This window comes from Tachysurus vachellii, chromosome 18 (genome assembly GCF_030014155.1).
Source record: "Tachysurus vachellii isolate PV-2020 chromosome 18, HZAU_Pvac_v1, whole genome shotgun sequence".
NCBI classification, from domain to species: Eukaryota; Metazoa; Chordata; class Actinopteri; order Siluriformes; family Bagridae; genus Tachysurus; species Tachysurus vachellii.
In genome coordinates, this window is record NC_083477.1 from 12,350,833 (window position 1) to 12,368,985 (window position 18,153).

At 40.5% G+C, this 18,153-nt stretch overlaps 1 protein-coding gene across 2 annotated transcripts; it reads right to left on the reverse strand.

Moving 5' to 3' along the window:
* Positions 1-138: 138 nt before the first annotated feature.
* arhgdia (Rho GDP dissociation inhibitor (GDI) alpha) lies at positions 139-18,145 on the reverse strand. 2 transcript variants are annotated; one of them, XM_060892155.1, is made up of 6 exons: positions 17,992-18,145; positions 5,498-5,693; positions 4,367-4,450; positions 2,985-3,061; positions 2,245-2,308; positions 139-2,043 (listed from the first exon to the last, which is right to left on the reverse strand). In XM_060892155.1, exons 2-6 carry the CDS (start codon positions 5,682-5,684, stop codon positions 1,844-1,846), a joined length of 612 nt encoding a protein of 203 aa, XP_060748138.1. In that variant the 5' UTR covers positions 5,685-5,693; positions 17,992-18,145; the 3' UTR covers positions 139-1,843. The 2 variants fall into 2 exon arrangements, with proteins under 2 accessions (XP_060748138.1, XP_060748139.1); XM_060892156.1 differs by having other exon boundaries at positions 5,498-5,690; positions 17,992-18,139.
* Between the last annotated feature and the right edge of the window lie 8 nt (positions 18,146-18,153).

Here is an 18,153-nt window from a genome sequence, read left to right on the forward strand (position 1 = left end):
ATTTATTACTTTGAGGATGGATGAATGAGTGAGTTGACAACATGATGGTCCTTATGACTCCTTATAACCAAAAATCAATAAAATGGTATGTCCACACCATAAAATTAGGGGAAAACCGAATGAAACAAAGAACCACAATCCATTTTGAACACTTTTAATGTTGACACAGATGAACAGTAATCTCCTTCCACAGTGATAGAATGACAGAAGTACACAGAGACCAGACAAAAGCGAGAAGCAAGTGCTAAAAATCTCCATGCAACATTATAGGCAATGTTGTCGGTGGAAAAAATGTGTACGATATCGGATGTATTCTCTATCGAGATTAAATCTTGAGGTGAAAGCGGCTACACTGCATCTAGAATGAAAGAACACCCCAAGACCAAAATTGTCCATCTTACCCACACACACCTCGGTTAGAGTTTTGTGTTCATGTTTGAGGTCTTCATAAAGCAGCTTGTGGTGGTAAATAGTGGAGGCACAGCCAGTGATGTTGAAATTTTTATCTGAAGCATATAATAGTTGAGGTCTGCAGGCAAAAAAAAAACCAGCCCTTTCCGCTACGAGAAATCACTTTAGTATCAGTGACAACCTGCGTAGACCATGATGCTAAGGGCACGTTTCAGGAAGTGAGCACTTGCCCTCTTTAGAAATGGACATGTTTGGGGAAGAGAATTTGACTTGACAGAATCTAGAAACAAATAACACAAGAGAAGGTACAGGGGACACTACGATTGAGTTGGCTTTTAGCAGAGTTCACCTACTTCTACTGGCCTTCATGTGTTGGTTTATAGTGAAACGAAATAAGTGGAAGAGGCCCCGGATGAAAAGATCCTTCCCAAGTGGAAACAGCCGGAAGCAGAGCGAGCAACCTTTGCTCCAGCCATGGGGGAATGATTTTATAATATTTTAAAACCGTTACACTTCAAAAGGCAAAAAATTCCTCAACATCGTGCTATAGGAATAATTTCTTAAGGCCACATGTTTAAAAAAGAAAAAGAAAGAAGGGGGGGTTTAAGGGGTTAGAGAAAACACACAGGCCACCACTAGGAAGGCTGTATCAGTGGAGTTCCCCCAGTGGACAGGAGGTCACGTTTGCAATAAAGTCAGCTACATTTTTTTTTTTTTTTGGAAACACTACATTACCCACATGCAAACATCCCTGCTAGGAACACATGTTCAACGTCAGCTAGAACCACTCACGCCAACCACTGCACACAGATTATATCAAACAAAAGGTACACGTTATTTTCCCACATGTATAGGGGTTTAGGAAAGTCAATAGCTCTGCCAGTGGCAAAACGTCATGCGGCACCATTTCCCATTACTTCTTTTCAAGGCAGATTATGGTAATTTAAACAAACAAACAAACAACAAAAAAAGAATGAATAGAGAGATAAGGAATGTAAGGAAATCTGCACACACACATGGGTACGGTATAAGACACAGAAGGATAAGCATGGGGGGGATGTGAAGATTACTAACAACAGCCATGTCAATAGCATTCATGTTTTTGAACATTTTTTTTTCCTCTCTTTTTTTTTTTTTAACTTTTATATACAAACAAAACAAAAACACAAAATTTGGATTGTGCACATTTGTTTGTTTTCACATATATTTTTTCATGAAAATCCTCAATACTCGTTCATTGGAAGGGAGTGAAGGGGAGGAGCAATTGTAGAGAATGACAAATGCTAGAAAGATGGACGGAGTGAGAAACGTCGTTGATTAACCAGTTACTCCATAATGATGGTACTTATGTGGAAATGGAGAGAAAAGAGAGGGAGGAAGAAGAAGAATGGAAATCGATGGAGAGGAAAAGCAGCTGAGGTTCAGGAGTGACTTAGTCTTTCCAATCCTTCTTGATGTTGAGGTTCCACTCCCAGGAAAGGTGGTCGTGCTTGTCATCGTCAGTAAACTTGGACTTTAAGGTGTAGGTGCCACGGGCCAGCATGCCCTTTGGAGCCTCCTCCAGAGGGGTGAGGAACTCGTATTCAGTTGGTCGAGGCCCATAACTGCCCACCATGTAGTCGCTCTTGTCAACTGCGTACAGAAAGAATGAATTAAATAAGAAAAAGAAAGAAACACAAATCTCCCTCACACAAATCTCTTATAAAATTAAGGATGACCACGAGGAGGAGACAAATAGCAAACGAACCAATCATACTAGCACTACAGTACTACTTTACTGCCACTAAGCAGAAACCGAAGTGGATGTAGAGTTAGCAACGTGATCATACTTACTCTTCACCCCTTTCCTAAAGGTTTGTTGTACATACTTCAGACCGGAGACAATCTCCTTGTTTACCTGGAAAGATTTGCATAGAAAAAAAAAGGGGGGGGGATCAGTTTCAAAAGCCCAACAGCGTTAGGCTTTACTAAACCCATGAGGCATAATGCTCCGAGACTGGTTTTCTTTAACAGTGTAGCTCACTGTTAGAAGTGACATGGAAACGTTAGACATAAGATGGGTACAAATGACCGAAATAGGAAATCTCTTGGCTATGTTAATGTTAGAATGACAACGAATTCAATCATATGGCTTTAATAGAAATCAAGGCACAAAATGTTCTGCTGCAAATTGGTTAAAAGATACGTCCACTGATCACTACTAATTACTGTGTCCATGCCACGCTCAGTTATAAGGTCAATAATCAGCGTGTAGTATTTGAATATTCTCATGAACGACACTTTACTGGCATAAACAAACATAACTCGCATCATAACTCATCTCAATACTCGCAAAACGTCACGATTCTAAAACACTGAGCATAAAAGAAACTAAAGAAATTTCCCACTAATAAAACTTTAACGAAAGCTGACAGCACAAAGCCGCCCGTGATCGGTTGTTAGTGCGACTGCTAGTATCGGCTGGGGGAGATTTGACAAACTGTTAACGATGATAACTAATACAAGCTGCTGCAGTGTAGAATGGATTCTTTGATCCAACGCAAAAAGACCACAGAAACAAATGACCGTCTCACCTTGAAGCTGATCTTTATCCTGTACTCCACTCCTTCTTTAAGAACAAATGACTGCTTTTTGAAGCTCTCCAGGTCTCCTGAGTAAACAAAAGCCCAGACAACAGCAGTAAATACACATTCCAAAAGCTTATATAAGGATGTTCTACTAAAGAACAGGAGATGAGAAATAGCTTCAAAACTAGAGAAAGAAAATCATAAAGTCTAGAAATACTTGGGAAGGACTGTGCTGGAATATTATTAACCTTTGTAAATCTAATATGACAATTAAACAGAAATAGCAGCATTCGAGACTGCAGTGCGAGCCTCTATCCAGCAGATGGCTTTGTACAATCTGTCCTCCTGCACTCTCTCCTCTACCTCAAGCACAAAGCCCTGCTTTATCTCTCAGCCATTTTTAGTTGCAGTCAAGTCCGTGATTGAAGTCTGAATTACACCGAGACAGTTGGCCATGAGGGTGTATGGTAAGGGTTTCTTTCTACGTCTCGCTCGTTCATCATATTATAAATTGATTTGTACATTTTTAACGATACACTATATGCCGGTCTAAATAGCCTTTTAGGCCGAGTACTATTTTGATTCGTTTTCGGCTAAAAAGATCTTCAGTGGTATTTGTAATAAACGGTAACAGATATACCAGATGATAGCCATGTCAAACATACACTAATAGATTGCATTTCACATTAAAGAATCCAAATCATTCTTGATATTTAGCTTGACAGGAAGCAATCAGTGCATCTTTAAAGAGAGGAAAATAAAAGGTTTTTCAGAGCTTGCTCGGTTAATATTCTAGAGACACGTGTTGACAGGCTCATCTGTAGACTTTATTGGGGAGAAAAAAAAAAAGACTACTACATAAAACACTGGGAGGTCTGCAAATACATTCTCTAATGAGCCTCGTGAGTGACTGGTAGATCTACGCCTCCTTTTCCTTTGTGAATCAGACAATGTGTATTCAAACTCACAGCAAACTCACACCATCTAACTTTTTTAAAAAAAGAAAATCTTTAAACTATTATTCCGGGAGATCAAATTGATGCTAGTGTATTTTGAACATGACAGGATCATCAGTTTAGACACGGCAATAAGTAAATATTTTATCCATTGCATATTGCTGTGCACATAATCATAATCGGAATTATTGCTACTCTTCAGGTTGTACAAGTCGGTGATTTTATGCTATATAGGTTTTATTAAAAAACAGCTTTATGCAGCAAAAGTATTTGTATGAAGTGCATTATGTATAAAGTACAATAGGAATCAATAACCATTATCTGCTTAATCAGAAGTGGACAAGCACGCAGTTCTAAACCGAGCAGCTCTTATATACATTAGGCATGTTGTAGCATGCACTTTAAGATAACCTTCTGCTTATCATCACTCACCTTGCAGGTCAAGGGTCAGAGGAGCAGGGGCCGTTTCGCACACTAAAGTTAGCCGGGTAACTTGGACGTTGGGAATGGTGGGATCTACAAAAAGAAAAGAAGGAAAACATCTCGGGTTAAAATCATGACAAAATGCTGGGTGGGTTGTTGAGAGACAGGACTCGACCGGCTGGGTTTGGACTGAGAGCCGACGTATGTGGACTGAAGCTATTGTATAAAAAGACATTCACGGATGATTCGTGTTGGATTTACATTTGGAGAATAAATCGACTAAACTCCACCTGACACAAATAAAAGCCGGAAAAAAGGATGAAAAACAGTGGAGAGTTTATTTGGGTGCTCTATTAGGACAGCGATGACAAAGCTGAGCCCGTCGGGATGTGACCTCCTTTCTGCCTATTCATCTCAAGACCTGCCGTCTACAAAGTCAGGCGCTTCGGCGCACAGGACGCTTCCAGACGTAACTGTTATTCAGGACATCTAGTGAGCGCTGAAGCCGTCCTGCTTCTCCAAGCACACAACCTCCTACAACATGTTTGTCTTTTTTTCTTATTTAACATGTTCAAAATATTCACTTAGAATTCAAGTGTAAGTAAATTTCAATCGCTGTAGCAAATGGCACATATATATTATTATATGTCACAAGGAATCCATAACCACCTTGAACTTCTAGCTATAAGAAGCAAAGCGTGTTTACAGAGTCATTCATAATCTATAAACCTCACCCCGTTAAACACAGAATTTGAGACGAGAGCGCCGGATAACAGAAATGACCATAACACAAGTGAAGACAAGATGTTAACAAAGTTAACTTTAACAAAGACCTACATATGGATGTAGAACTGTGTTATTAGGAACCATGGAAGAGAATTCGGTTTGAAATATTTCCCTCAGCACACTCGCTCCCTTCCTGCCAGCCTCCATTTTCCACAGTTAGCTCAAACTAAACACAAACAAATCACAAGCCTTCCTAAGTGGTGGAAAAATCCTTTTATTTTGCTTTCGCTGAGTTTTGGCAGCAACTTTTCTAGTTTTTGATTTTACTTTGATGGTCTTATTTCAAGTTGGAAAAATAATTTTGTGGTTTCAGTTTTAGTTGTGCAACACACACACACACACACACACACCCACCTGCGGCCACAGCGGTCGAGCCGAGCAAAGCCTCTTTGTACTTGCGCAGGCTCTCGTCATCCTTGTCCAGCTCCTGGATCTCCTGCAGGGTCTTCTGTGCCGGCGGCTTGTAGTTCACAGCCTCGCTCTCCTCGTTCTCGGCAGCGATGGCTGCTAGCTGCTCTGGGGTGGGTTCGTGCTCGGCCATGATTTACTGCTGGAGACACAAACGAATAAACACGTCTTGGTTTTATTTCTGCTTGAGGAGATTTGCAAATTGAGACGCGATGTGACTCGTGAACAGCAGCTCAAAGTCTTTATTGCAGAGCCGCCACTTGCCGTTCCTCTAAAGTTTAGAAAGGATGTGAAACACATCCAGGTAGAAACACCTTGATAAGAGGACAGAAAGGAAGGCTACAGAACCACTCTTTACAACTGTGCTGAGCTAAAAAGCATCCTGCATGCAGATTAGGCTAGAACAGCAGACCACACTGAGTTACACCCCGGTCACCAAAGAAAAGACATCCGACACTATAGTGTCTTAGAAAGGGTGCTTACAATTTGAACGTTGGCTCTGTATACAACCTTAAACATCCCTTGTACAGAGATTTACAAAATCACAACACAGCAGTTCCTATTATTATTATTTTTTTTTTATCTAGTCATATAACAGTGCACTTTCATACTGTCGCGCACGAACCGCTCTGAGCCGGAGTGTGTGACTTGGACACAAAGGCTTGGCAGCAGCCCAATAAGGAGGACGTAATCGGGGTTGTTATGGTAAGAGAGAGGAAAAAGGGAGGAGGTTGGCCCTAAGGAGAGCGGGCTCTCGGTGAAAGGCTGGAACTGAGAGGCCAGAGCGAAGGGGGAGAGAGAAAAAGAAAGCGAGCGTTAACATGCACAGCTGCCTTCAGCTCTAGATCAGTAAAATATGGGTTTATAAACATACACCCTGTTTCAAATCAAAACGCTCTCACAGGTCATACAGGCTCTTTAGCTTAGTGTGCGGCTTCCTTTTTCCCCCTAACTGGAAGATGCAACACACATGCGCGCTTTTTATTCTGCTGCATTGCAGCGGCATTGAAACTAATTCTTCTCTAGATGTTGGTGAGCGGTGAACGAGTGCCAGTGGTCTGTCGCTCTCTGCTCGGCTTCTGCAGCTCCCTCTGCGTCTCGGCTGCAGCTTCCTGTTCCTGTAAGGCTACAAGTACTTTTTACCTTACATGGTGTGCAGGTTTGATTTACAAGAACACATGCAAAACAAAACTAAATTACTTTCAAGTGGTACTTTTCTCACAGCATATGAAATGTGAGCATTCAGCAGAGATTCAAGACAAAGCAGGCCAGAGTTCTTTCTAAAAAAAAAAAAAAAAAGACATGACATTGTCCAGAACAACATAACTTTTTACACAAGAAGCTTTTTTCCTATTTGGGAAATCATATGAATCCTGCTCATGCTCTGGCGTGTGTGCACATTTCTGCACAAATTATTTTTTTCAATTCAAAATGTTTATTTATTTGTATGGTATGAATCAATGAACATTATCTCAAAGCGGCTTTACAGAACAAACATAACAAAATGTGATATAAAGATTAATATAATACAAAGTTCAAGATTATTATTAGCCTTATATATAAATGTGTTTGTATTTATCCCCAATGAGCAAGTCTGAGGTGACTGAGGCGACTGTGGTGAAGAAGAAAAAAAAACTCCCTTGGAGGGTAAAGGAAGAAACCTCGAGATGAACCTCATCCTCATTTGGGTGACAAATCAGACACCAAAGTCGTCTAACTAATGCAAATCTCATTCGCTCAGGATCAAGATCATATAATTTGCAGTGATTTACTGCACTTTTTATGGATTACAGTCAATTTTTGAAAGCTTCTACCTTTCAGTCAAACACCCAGAAATAATATTAAAAAAACAACCAAAAAAAACTTTTATTTCAAATTAAATGCATTATCTAAGGAGTTATTAAATATTTAAAAAATAAAAATAAAATCAAGTAAGAATGACTGTATAAAAGAGGGACATGCTGTAATAGCTCAGGCTGTAAGAAAACACCATTACAGCCAGCAATTTATGCCTGATGATTATCGGATCTGGTACGTGCTATAAGCTACGACGTGCCATATACTCCCTTCATGTGCCCTCAAAGCTTTTCTACGACACCTGGCCAACATGGCAGTGTTGAGAGTGAGCGCAAAACTGCCCGTGCTACATGATTACACAGCAAAACTTGTGTTGTTCAAGATACCCAGCTATCTCCAGGTGAGCAAAATCCACCCCTAATGCTTCATATCACACACCGATCAGAAGACGCAGCCATGCAGGCACATGTTACAGACAGATGTGAGAACTTACTGCAGAAGATCTGGATGAAGTCATGTGCAGGGGAATGAACCCAAAATGTTACACGCCGTCTCCAACATCCACCACAGATGTTGCTTTCATAAACACGACAACAACGCACATGGCAGACGTAATAATCAGAACAGAATCGTACCTGTTTTGCCTAAAACACACTAAAATGTGACTTTTGAAAATATGAACACAAACTACGTGTACACACTGCACCATTTTCCTGTCCAGGGCCTCTGCATTCCTATAAAAGCAGAGAATCCAGTTCTGCCAACAGCGCATTTTGGCAGGTCAGCCCTTGGGGTGTGCTTTCTGAGCTGAGCAGCTTGGAGGTGGGGGAAGGCTCAAAGAAGTTAAAAAAAAAAACTGGGGCAAAAAATATCAAAAATTACAGAAAGAGATCTGTATCCATTTCATAGCGGTATGAAGAAAAGCTTTATGCTGGAATACAACATGTACTGAGGGTGACTCGGTGTAGAGAGTAACATCCGGCAGCCTGGCACCTAAATTACGGGCAGCGAGATGGTTGGAAAACCTGCCCAGAATAAAAATACTCGCTTTAATAAAAGACTTCCCTCTATTAAGAAAACACAGCCAGGAAAGTCATTTCACAACCACAAGCACAGCGAGGGCAAAGAGACCATCACTGTATGAACTCCGGTCGATGCACTAAATTTACTTAATCACCGTGAAGTAAATGAAGCCTGGAAAAGACATTTGGGTTAAAGGCCCACGTACACATTCGGCTGTGGTTTAAAGCACTGAGCAGGGAGAGAGCGTTTAGCCGCACCGTTCATCAAAACATTTCACTGGCTGGTAAAGATGACGTTTATTCACAAGTGAATGGAGATTAAAAATGATCTGAATTTACTTCTAGACCTCGTCTAAAACACTGGGGCTGTAGTGGAATACAGATAATGTGTCCTAACCAGACAAATACACATACAAACAGAAGAAGCATTATTGCCATTATTATTATTATTATTATTATTATTATTATTATTATTATTATTATTATTATTACTATTACTATTTCTTGTTTTAAACAAGCTCATCAGAAAGGATAACCAGGCATTTGGCAAGTCAAGTGAAATTATTTAAATTCGTTTTAAGTTTTGCGGGCAAATACAAAAAAAAAAAAAAAAAAAAAACCCACTGCATTTGTAACTTTTTTTCTGGAGACATAGTGGTAGGGTTCGTATTCAATACCAGTATAGTGTTACAGCAACGGATCCGTTCAAAGATGACACTATTTAAAACAGGCTATATTTTAGAACATCTAGTTCAGAGGTGGTGGTGGTGCTGGTCCTCGATTCAAGCAAATCAGAACAAACCTCCTGGCCACTTGAGCCAGTTTGACAGCGCTGTCACACACAGTACACACTTGCCAGCTTGAACTTGACGTTCGCTCCTCCACCACTGCTGTACCTTCAGTCACACTACCTTACCATCAAGTGTACTAAGTGTAGAACCTGGGCCACACCGCTACACTTGCACGTGTAAGCATGGACAACTGAAGTGTAAAGGATGCGAGATTGCAAATCCCACATGATGGAATAATCTGGGGGATAATCTGCCTAATCCCATGACTCCTTTAATATCATGAGCACTCCTATGACCATTGAGTGGGATTTAGGCATCGTGTAGATAATCACCTTTAACAAACACTAATCCGAATCGGTTACAGGTATCAGGACCTACAGGCCGCTTCTAAGCAACAATATCCTGATACGATTACTGCGTTTGTGATTACAGTTAATGAGGCTTCACTTCACAAGAGGGCAAAGTGTCAGCCAGAAAGTCTCCTCTACAAGACTAATCAGCATCCTCAAGAGATACAATTATCCTCGCTAAGTTAGCTGGGAAGACAAGCCTCATCGTCTCTAAATACAGAGCGCCGGTTTCACCGCGGCACATTCGCTCACGTTCACCTCACATCGGATACCAATCAAGAATAACGTTGCTCAAACTGAACAGGAGTGAGAGGATGTTGGAGATGATCTGCATCGTCTGTCTCCAATACCGACTGTGATGGAAGAAAAAATGATCACGATCAACTGATTCGTGTTTTTTTTTTGTGTTTTTTTTTTTAATAAATAAGCTGTAAGTGACACGTGTGCAAAAAGAAAAATGAAACAATGGCTTAAATAACAGTTTTTTGGAGCAGAACCGTTTTTGGTGTTCAGTAGAAGTAAAGCTTGTATGCATTAGCATCTAGTAATTCATTCCCTTTCTGCTTTTGCCAAAACCCACATGCCCATATATCCGGTTGTTGCTCTTGCTCAAAACTATTAAGTTCTGAAGACTTCACTACCCGTGTGTGAATAACTACACCCCCAAAACCTTACTGTCGTTGTCATTTAACTAACCTCTTACAAAGAACCTACAAAGCAACGTTCCTCCCTCTAGAGACAGAATCTCTGAGCTGAATACACCAGCATGACGAGAATAGTTTAAGTTGGATTTAACAATACTTTGCGATGCGACAAAAACAAACAAAAAAGACACAAAAGCAAGCCTCACTTCAACCTTTTCTTCTTTTTGAATATCATGCAAAAAGCCTAACGAGGTAGAGGAGCTGCTGAGTGTCATCAGGTTTATGTACAGACTCGTATCCTATCATATCTCACTTGCTGTAGCGTGATGTATCCTAGCGGTTTTCAGGCCATTACAAAGTTTCTTGGACTTATAATCAAAATAAGTTATAGTTATAGTTTTAGACAGAGTGGTTATTGGGCTTGAAGCCAAAGAAATGACAAGACTGGAGCATTTTCCAAAAGACCCGTGTTTTCTTCAATAGTTTCCCTTTTAATACATGAAAAAATGAAGGAAAATAAAAGAAGTCAAAGCTGCTAGCTTAAACGCCGTCATTTCCATCACATCTGATGGGCTCGTATAGAATCTGTGGCACGTGTAGGAATGCTATTTTAACAAGATAATTAAGAGTAAATAAAATCAAAGAAAAACTAAATTCATCATACAGTGCACAGCTTGCACGGTTATAAATAGAACAGTCACCTAGAAGGTTGTGAAAAATCAGGACAACCCATTTTAAAATGAATTTACACCCCAAGACCTTCAAATACCATTAACATGACACAGCAGAGCAAAATATTTGTATATTAAATACATATATACACACTTGTCCTTCCTATTCTACTGCAATGCTCACACATCATTCTGTATTAGCTGCAGATCAAACCCACGATGGCTCAACAACTTCCTGTACATGGCTCCTCCTCCTCCATTTTCCCTCTGTTACTGGGCTTTAAAACAATATTTAAAAGAGCTCTTATTCAGAGGTCGTCTGGTTTAAACCTGAGGTGTGTATCAGGACTATGCAGCACTAAAAGGCCATGCAGCACTAAGCCAAACGTCATAACTGCATTTGCAGGTTAAACAAAGTCTGCACACGTTTCTAGTCGAGATTATTCTGAACGTGAATGAAGGAATAAAACCCCTTCTTTTTCTGGCCACCAGCTTTAAATCTAGATTCATATACACATATTCTATGCCGTAAACAGACACACAGATAGTGGCAGTGTGTTAGACCGCTCGTATCCATAAAGTCCAGCAGGAAACGTTTGGGATTCAACCTTGACCTGATTAAAGGACTGGAGCAGTTTGTCAGTACATCAGAGTCAGAATCATGGCTTTATGATTAATATGGGCACAACACTGTTATGATACCTGGGTCAAGGATCATTTACACAAGGATAATGGAGCTAGAGTTGGTTTATGACTTTATTTGATGTTAATTAAGCAGCATTTCCTCTTATTCTGTGGATTGGGAAGTTACTTGAGTCATAAGTCTGTGCTTCCTCTTCCTCTGAACACTTGTTTCAGCACTTCGTTTGAGTTCACAGACCTAAAAATCAGAGTACTATGGTGTAAAAATAAAACCCAAGGGGCACTTTTTTTGAGCTTTCCTCCACAAAACATAATACTCACGAAATTCAGAGTGCATGCAGTTACACTGACCTTTTCTCTAACACCCCCTCCATGCGAGTCACCTTTTAAAAAATGAAACACAGGCGAAAGGAGATGCTTCAAAAGAGCGCCAAAACGCACAAAGGCAGTTGACATGAAGAGGAAGAGTGAGGATGGTGTGTGTGTGTGTGTGTGTGTGTGTGTGTGTGTGTAAATCAAAATACCGGTCTGATCACAAACTGACAGCGATATAAAAGTGTTGCATTCATTTAAAAAAAATAAATGAATAAAGAAGTCCATTAAAGTGGTTCAGGGTGGAATTTATCTAAGCACAAAGCGCAGCCGTACCTGTAGCTTGAGCTGATATAACATTATGGAGCAATACAAAAAGAATCTAGCAGGTTTACCCTTTGCTCCTGGGGTTAAATATGAGCTGTCTTAACCTACCTAACCTGAAAGGCAAAGCGTAATCATTTTAGATTTTAAAGGTGTATACAAGGACACACAGTTACTTCTGACACAGTTTGAACAATGCATGTCACACGCGTGCACGCACGCCATCTCTTGCTCACAGATGAACCTATTCCTACAGAGTCCATGTTTAGAACATCAGTAATTCAAGCATCTGCTACTACATAGTTGTTTTTTGCATGTAAAAACAAGGCTAATGGACTTGCTGAAGACGTTATAAAGTAAACTGCAAGGGAACACAACCTATTTTATTCAGACAGAAGTAAAGCTTCATAAGGTGAGTCAATATAATTCAAGCAGTCTGACAGGAAGTTGAGTTAAGGCGAGACTCTTCTCAGATCATTGTGTGCTTCTTAGATATGCTTTAAAAAGTTTCCAAGCCCTTTTCTTGGCACTGTTTTTTTTTTTTTCCTTTGCAGTTTCCTTGTTTACCATTTCCTCCCCATTGTCCTCTTGGACCTGCTCACTACACACATGCTCATATTTTTAGTCGTCATGTTCCTCTGCTAAGAGTAAAATAAATAAATAAATAAACCCAGCCCAGATCCACAGCTTATGACTCATCTCTGAAGAGAACACACACTTTGAGCAGACCTACTTGCGGGTTCTTCAGCACCATCAGCCTCCCGCCAATCCTGCGACGTCTGACTCAAGAGTTATCACGCAAAAATTCAACACTTCGCTCCAATCTGCTCACATGCAAATTCCCACCCACCAGCCAGCTCGACGCTATTACACCACAGCTACCAACCAGTGAGAGTGAAGGCTGACAAGCGCGTCCTTCAGACACACAAGTCATTCATCGTATTTTTATTTGAGCTGCTGCGCCACAGGGCGGCGTAACACACTCGGAGGAGGGTGCTATCGACCCTCTTCTGCATACAGGAGCTCACAGATGTCTATGATTGGCTGATGTGACTGATAAGAGAAAGACATAAAGCAGGCCATCCCTCGCACCCAGATAAGGCCAAATATGCGCTCTTGGATCCTGGCCATGAATGTCTGTGGCTTATCTACACCACTCAGGGGCCCGAATAGAACAATGAAACCCCGCAAGAAAGCTGATCTGCTTCTGACAAGTTGTGTGTATCCGTGTTGGTTTTTATTATATCTTCAAGGTTATGCAACTACTGTTAACCTAAACAACAAACAATCCACAAAACAGGAAGTATTCAAGCAACAAGTCTGGAAAATCCAGGCACTGTTGAAGGCCAAATATTAAGTCTCTACATTATGTAACCAATTAAATGAATTAGTGAAACTATGGACCGGAGCTACGAACCAGAGTACTTTGACTTGTTCAAACGCTTTGAGACCATTGCTACTAATCCCAGAGACTTAACATTCATGAATAGCACAATTTCACCTTTATGAAATGCCAGCATTTTCGCTCTCTCACATTTTCGCTCTCTCACAGATTCTACACTAACATTTGAAGCTGACAAAGACAGCTGCTTCATAGTGAATAGAAAGCGGTCTGCCTGCCCCAGGCAAGACACCACAGGCTCGTGTCCCCTGATGGCGATAGGCGACTTCGTTATCGTGATTTCTACTTGGTCAATAACGCTTATGCCATGAGAAGTGAGTGAGTCAGTGATGCAGTCAGCAGAGCCCTACATTATCAACAGTAATAAACTAAATACACATTTCCAGGCAGATGACGACTGTATAGAGGAACAGTAAGTGAGGTAAGAATACGGTGCGGCTAGAGATCACAATGAAAGACACTCGGAAGATGAGAGCTGTTCTTTTGTTCGGCGTGAGGCCCCAGGAAAAGCTTAAGTTCTGAAAAAGCTTCATGTCAACAGATTATAAAAAAAAAAAAATAAAAATCTCAGGTGTAGATTTCGATCGCTCCAGAATCAGAGTTTTATTGTGATAGGTACAACCAAAAAATACTTGATTTTGTAGAAGCTTTCTAAAAAACATTTTCTGTGCCTTAGAAAACAGAAATCTTCTTTTAACACTACAACCAGTGAAGACAAATACTTCACTGCTTTCTACGATAGCTCTGCTATGGGATGGGATCTGGCTAAATGTGCATTACGGTTACATCACATGATGCACTGCAGCCCAGATCTGTGGTCATTTAAAAACTAATTTGCAAGCTATTCCTCACAGAGTTTGCTGCATTTTGCTTTAATTTTTGCGAGTACACAATCCCAGAGTGACTGAATTTTTTTTTATCCTTAACACGAGTCATGGCTAATGTCCTAATGGCTTATTTAGGGCTAAACACATGGGTGGCCAAGTGAAAAGTCAGAAACATATCGATGTCTCACGTGTTTAGAGGTTCTATTTCGCCCCTTATAAGCACCAGGGGCTGTGAGAATAACTAGAATACCTTCTCATGTGCAATTTTGCATGCATGCCAAGACCTTCAACAACAGCTATGGTATTGTACATAAGCGTCACTGATCTTCTCTCTTTGTACACATGTCACTTAAGGTGCACTATGGTGCTATCTGCCTTACAGTATGTGAATAGTTTGTGAGTATTTAAATCTCCAGCTGCTTATATGACTGAGTTTAACCAACAGACAACAACAACAACATGTGATCAAGCAGTATCATGAATCAGCTTCTCCAACCTGGGGATGAGAACCACATTCAAAACGGCAGCAGTTGAGACTGAAAAAAAAAACTACATTGAGTGCATTAATGGAGATTTTAGATTCTGTGCTCAGGGATCAGGACATCATTGATTTCTGACCCCACTGAGTTTACTGCTCTGTCCAAAGATGTTTTTCCTTCTTGGACAGAGACAAGATCAATGTTTTGACCTGTCACCTCAGAAGAAAAGGTTCAACTAAACCCTTTTTTTTTTTTTTTTTTGCCACATTAGGATGATGATTTCCACCTGATTGTAAATTTGATAAGAACTGACACGGCTCCTTAAATCCCAACAGATGATATTTCTGCTGGCTGGGTCTCGGCATATTCCAATATCAGTTATCTGGTGTGCACAGAAACACGGGTATATGAATAATGGTCATTTCTTAGAAACATGCTTTGACAGCAAAAGGAATGGAGACAGCAAGACAAAATATCATTTAACCTGTACAAATCAAAGGCACACAGCAAAACCCTCAGATTAAAGCTGTGCACTAGATTAGTGAGAGAAAATGTGTTTGAGGTGACGCAGCACTGCATTCTTTCTGCTTCCTGTTTCTTCAGCCTTTTTTTGCCAGAGATCTTCCGCTTTGAGCGCATTTGCAAAAACGACGCATGAGAGACAATCGGCAAGGCCGTGCTTGTTTGCCAGCAGGCACAGGAAATGCTGTTTACCGTGAAGCATTAATAACCTTTGAAAAACTCCACAACAGGTTTCTGAGCAACTTTCTTGGGGAAACAATTGCAATTCATTTTTATGATAATGGTTCGAGTGAATTACCAGGGGTTTAAATGTGTTAGTAAAAGGCACATTTTCTCTGGGTGTGTCTAGCTAAATGATGCTGTAAACAGTGAAATGGGGTTATGGCATGCAGATGTAGCACAGAGCTGATGCTTTTATTAATACACCCATATTTCACTTTTAATGGGCATTAATTCAAAAGACTGAACAAAATTTGTATTCAGACACTAAATTATCCTTCAATGCATCGTTTTGATTTATGTTTCTAGCAATATGTCAAACAATCAGTGGATTACCATTACCATTAGAATTAAGAAAAAAAAGCATTCCTTAATATTCTTCAATATTTATTTTTACGATTGTTGATAATCAAGTAATTGCAATGTCTACAATATGACCGTATTTCTTTATCAAGCCTCGGTTACTTAGGATAGTGCTAGGCCTAGATGATGTTTAAACCTGGGTTTAGGCTTTGATTTCAGCAGTCTTTTTAGACCATTAATATGTATGAAATGTAACAGAAAGCATGAATCCAAGTGAACGATTTTGTACGTTTAGTTCACGTTGCTTCTCTGTACTCTATTTGTAGCTGTCAAATGTGAGCTGCATCACCCCATCAGTGGCTTTCAAGCAACCATCCTAAAAGATATATCAGTGACATTTAAGATGAAAAAACAAACACAGTTGTCGACAGCCACAGATAAAGAGGACTTAAATAAAGAGGAAGAGAACACCACCAAACACAACTCAGGACCAAACAATTTTACAACGTGAGATTTGGTGAAAATGTGAACCCGGCTTGACGTAATCGATGCTTTCACCTGACCTAGCCTTGCTTCTTACCCAAATATCCACTGATCTGTCTAGTAACAGAAAGCTTGGACATTACTGAACACACCTAAATGAATAAAGATGTGACATGAAGGATTTTCCAGTGTCAGCAGTGAGAAGTTGCAGCAGTGAGAGGGGGCAGAGACACCGCCCTGATTTTACAGCCACAGAACAAACTAGAAACTCATTCAGGACGGAAGAGGAAACAGATCACACAACACCGTGTGTGCTTTCAGCATTCATCTTAACATTCGGCTTCAGACTAAATCATGACCAAGCTCTAGACCTCAAGACTGATCCAGGAACAGATCACCATATAAAACACGTGCAATACATACAAAACTATCAATGATCTCAATTACACAAAACCTCCGAACGCTTTTTATTCTGTATTTAGAAAGAAAAAAAAAATCATCTGTCGACGTTATTTTATTTTATTTATTTTTTCTGCACAAGAAATAAACCAGCGAATTTGATACATTTCGACCACCTTTGAACTGCCCGTAATTGGTTCTCTTCCATACAGGAAGTTGCACACATTTTCTCCCACCCGCATTTCGGTAACCCACCACATCTAACATCATGATTGGTTACCAGTTCAATCTCGCGCTCTGATTGGCGAATTACGTTTCAGCGTTCCTATAGCAGGGGGCGGAGCTTACCTCAATACAGGTAAAGAAAAAAAACACTCGCTGGTTAGCAAATCTAGCCGAAAGGCTAAGCAACGCCCAGAGTAGATAAAGTCGGAAGTTGGAAAAAAGTTATCTAAACAGCATCTGTATCTCTTTATGAGCGCGGAAACACTGAATTTGAATCGCACACGATTGTAAAATGCCTCTTAAATATCACACTTTAGCTCGAAGATTCTGGAAAGAAGGTTTACATTACAGCTAGTTAGCCAACAAGCTAATATTAATATGTAGCTCGATGTAAAGCCGTTAAACGCATTTATGAAGCAGTTACTGTATCTTTGAAGCGGTTGTTTCACTTGTAGTGGTTGTTTCACTTGTAGTGGGTTTCCTCAGGCTTTTTTTTTTGTTGAGGGTTTTGTTTAATCCCCAGAGGAGAGACTCGTGTCAACTTTCCCACAGGCGACGTCTCAACAACAAAAAAAAAAGGCATCACGTCAAAAAGTCCAATTTTAAAACGTCTAAACGGTCACGTCATAGCAGGTAAAGATAAAAGGTGTATGGAGACATTTTGTACTTGAACGAATCCACACAAACTCGTTATCATCACACAGATAAAACCTGAGCATTGTTCAGTCCTGATGTGAGCAGCATGTGATAAACCTGACGGTTTGCACTGAGGACCGACACGTGCACTGATATACAAATAAACACACAGAGATAAATAATCACTTCATTACACTCCATAGCTATAGAGAGAACAGGAAACAGCCGAGCAGCAACTTCACATTTGTTCCCGACTCGCTAACGTTAGCTCGAAAAGCTCGCGTCGAAATTCACAAACAAGATAAAACTACTATCGAGCTTCACCGATAGTTCACCGAAAAACGAACCGTAAAATATTTAACCCACGATATACCGCTATTAAACCCGCTTACCGTAGAGATTCGGCTGCTGTGGAAGTCAATACGCTAGCGTGAGCTTCAACTGACTTTTCAATGGCGCGAGGAGGGAGCGGCGATGTCAGACAACCACCCGCTTCCGGGAAAACCGGGGCGCGCGCACGTGTTCGCGCTCGACGCATCCGTGCGCATGCGCAC

Bases quoted from the DNA above. Each gene is read 5' to 3' on its own strand.
- arhgdia (XM_060892155.1), bottom strand. From the start codon at position 5,684: ATGGCCGAGCACGAACCCACCCCAGAGCAGCTAGCAGCCATCGCTGCC. The intron at 4,451-5,497 runs GTGGGTGTGTGT...TTCTTTTTGTAG, and splicing joins CTCGACCGCTGTGGCCGCAG to ATCCCACCATTCCCAACGTC. The intron at 3,062-4,366 runs GTGAGTGATGAT...TTGTTTACTCAG, and splicing joins TCTGACCCTTGACCTGCAAG to GAGACCTGGAGAGCTTCAAA.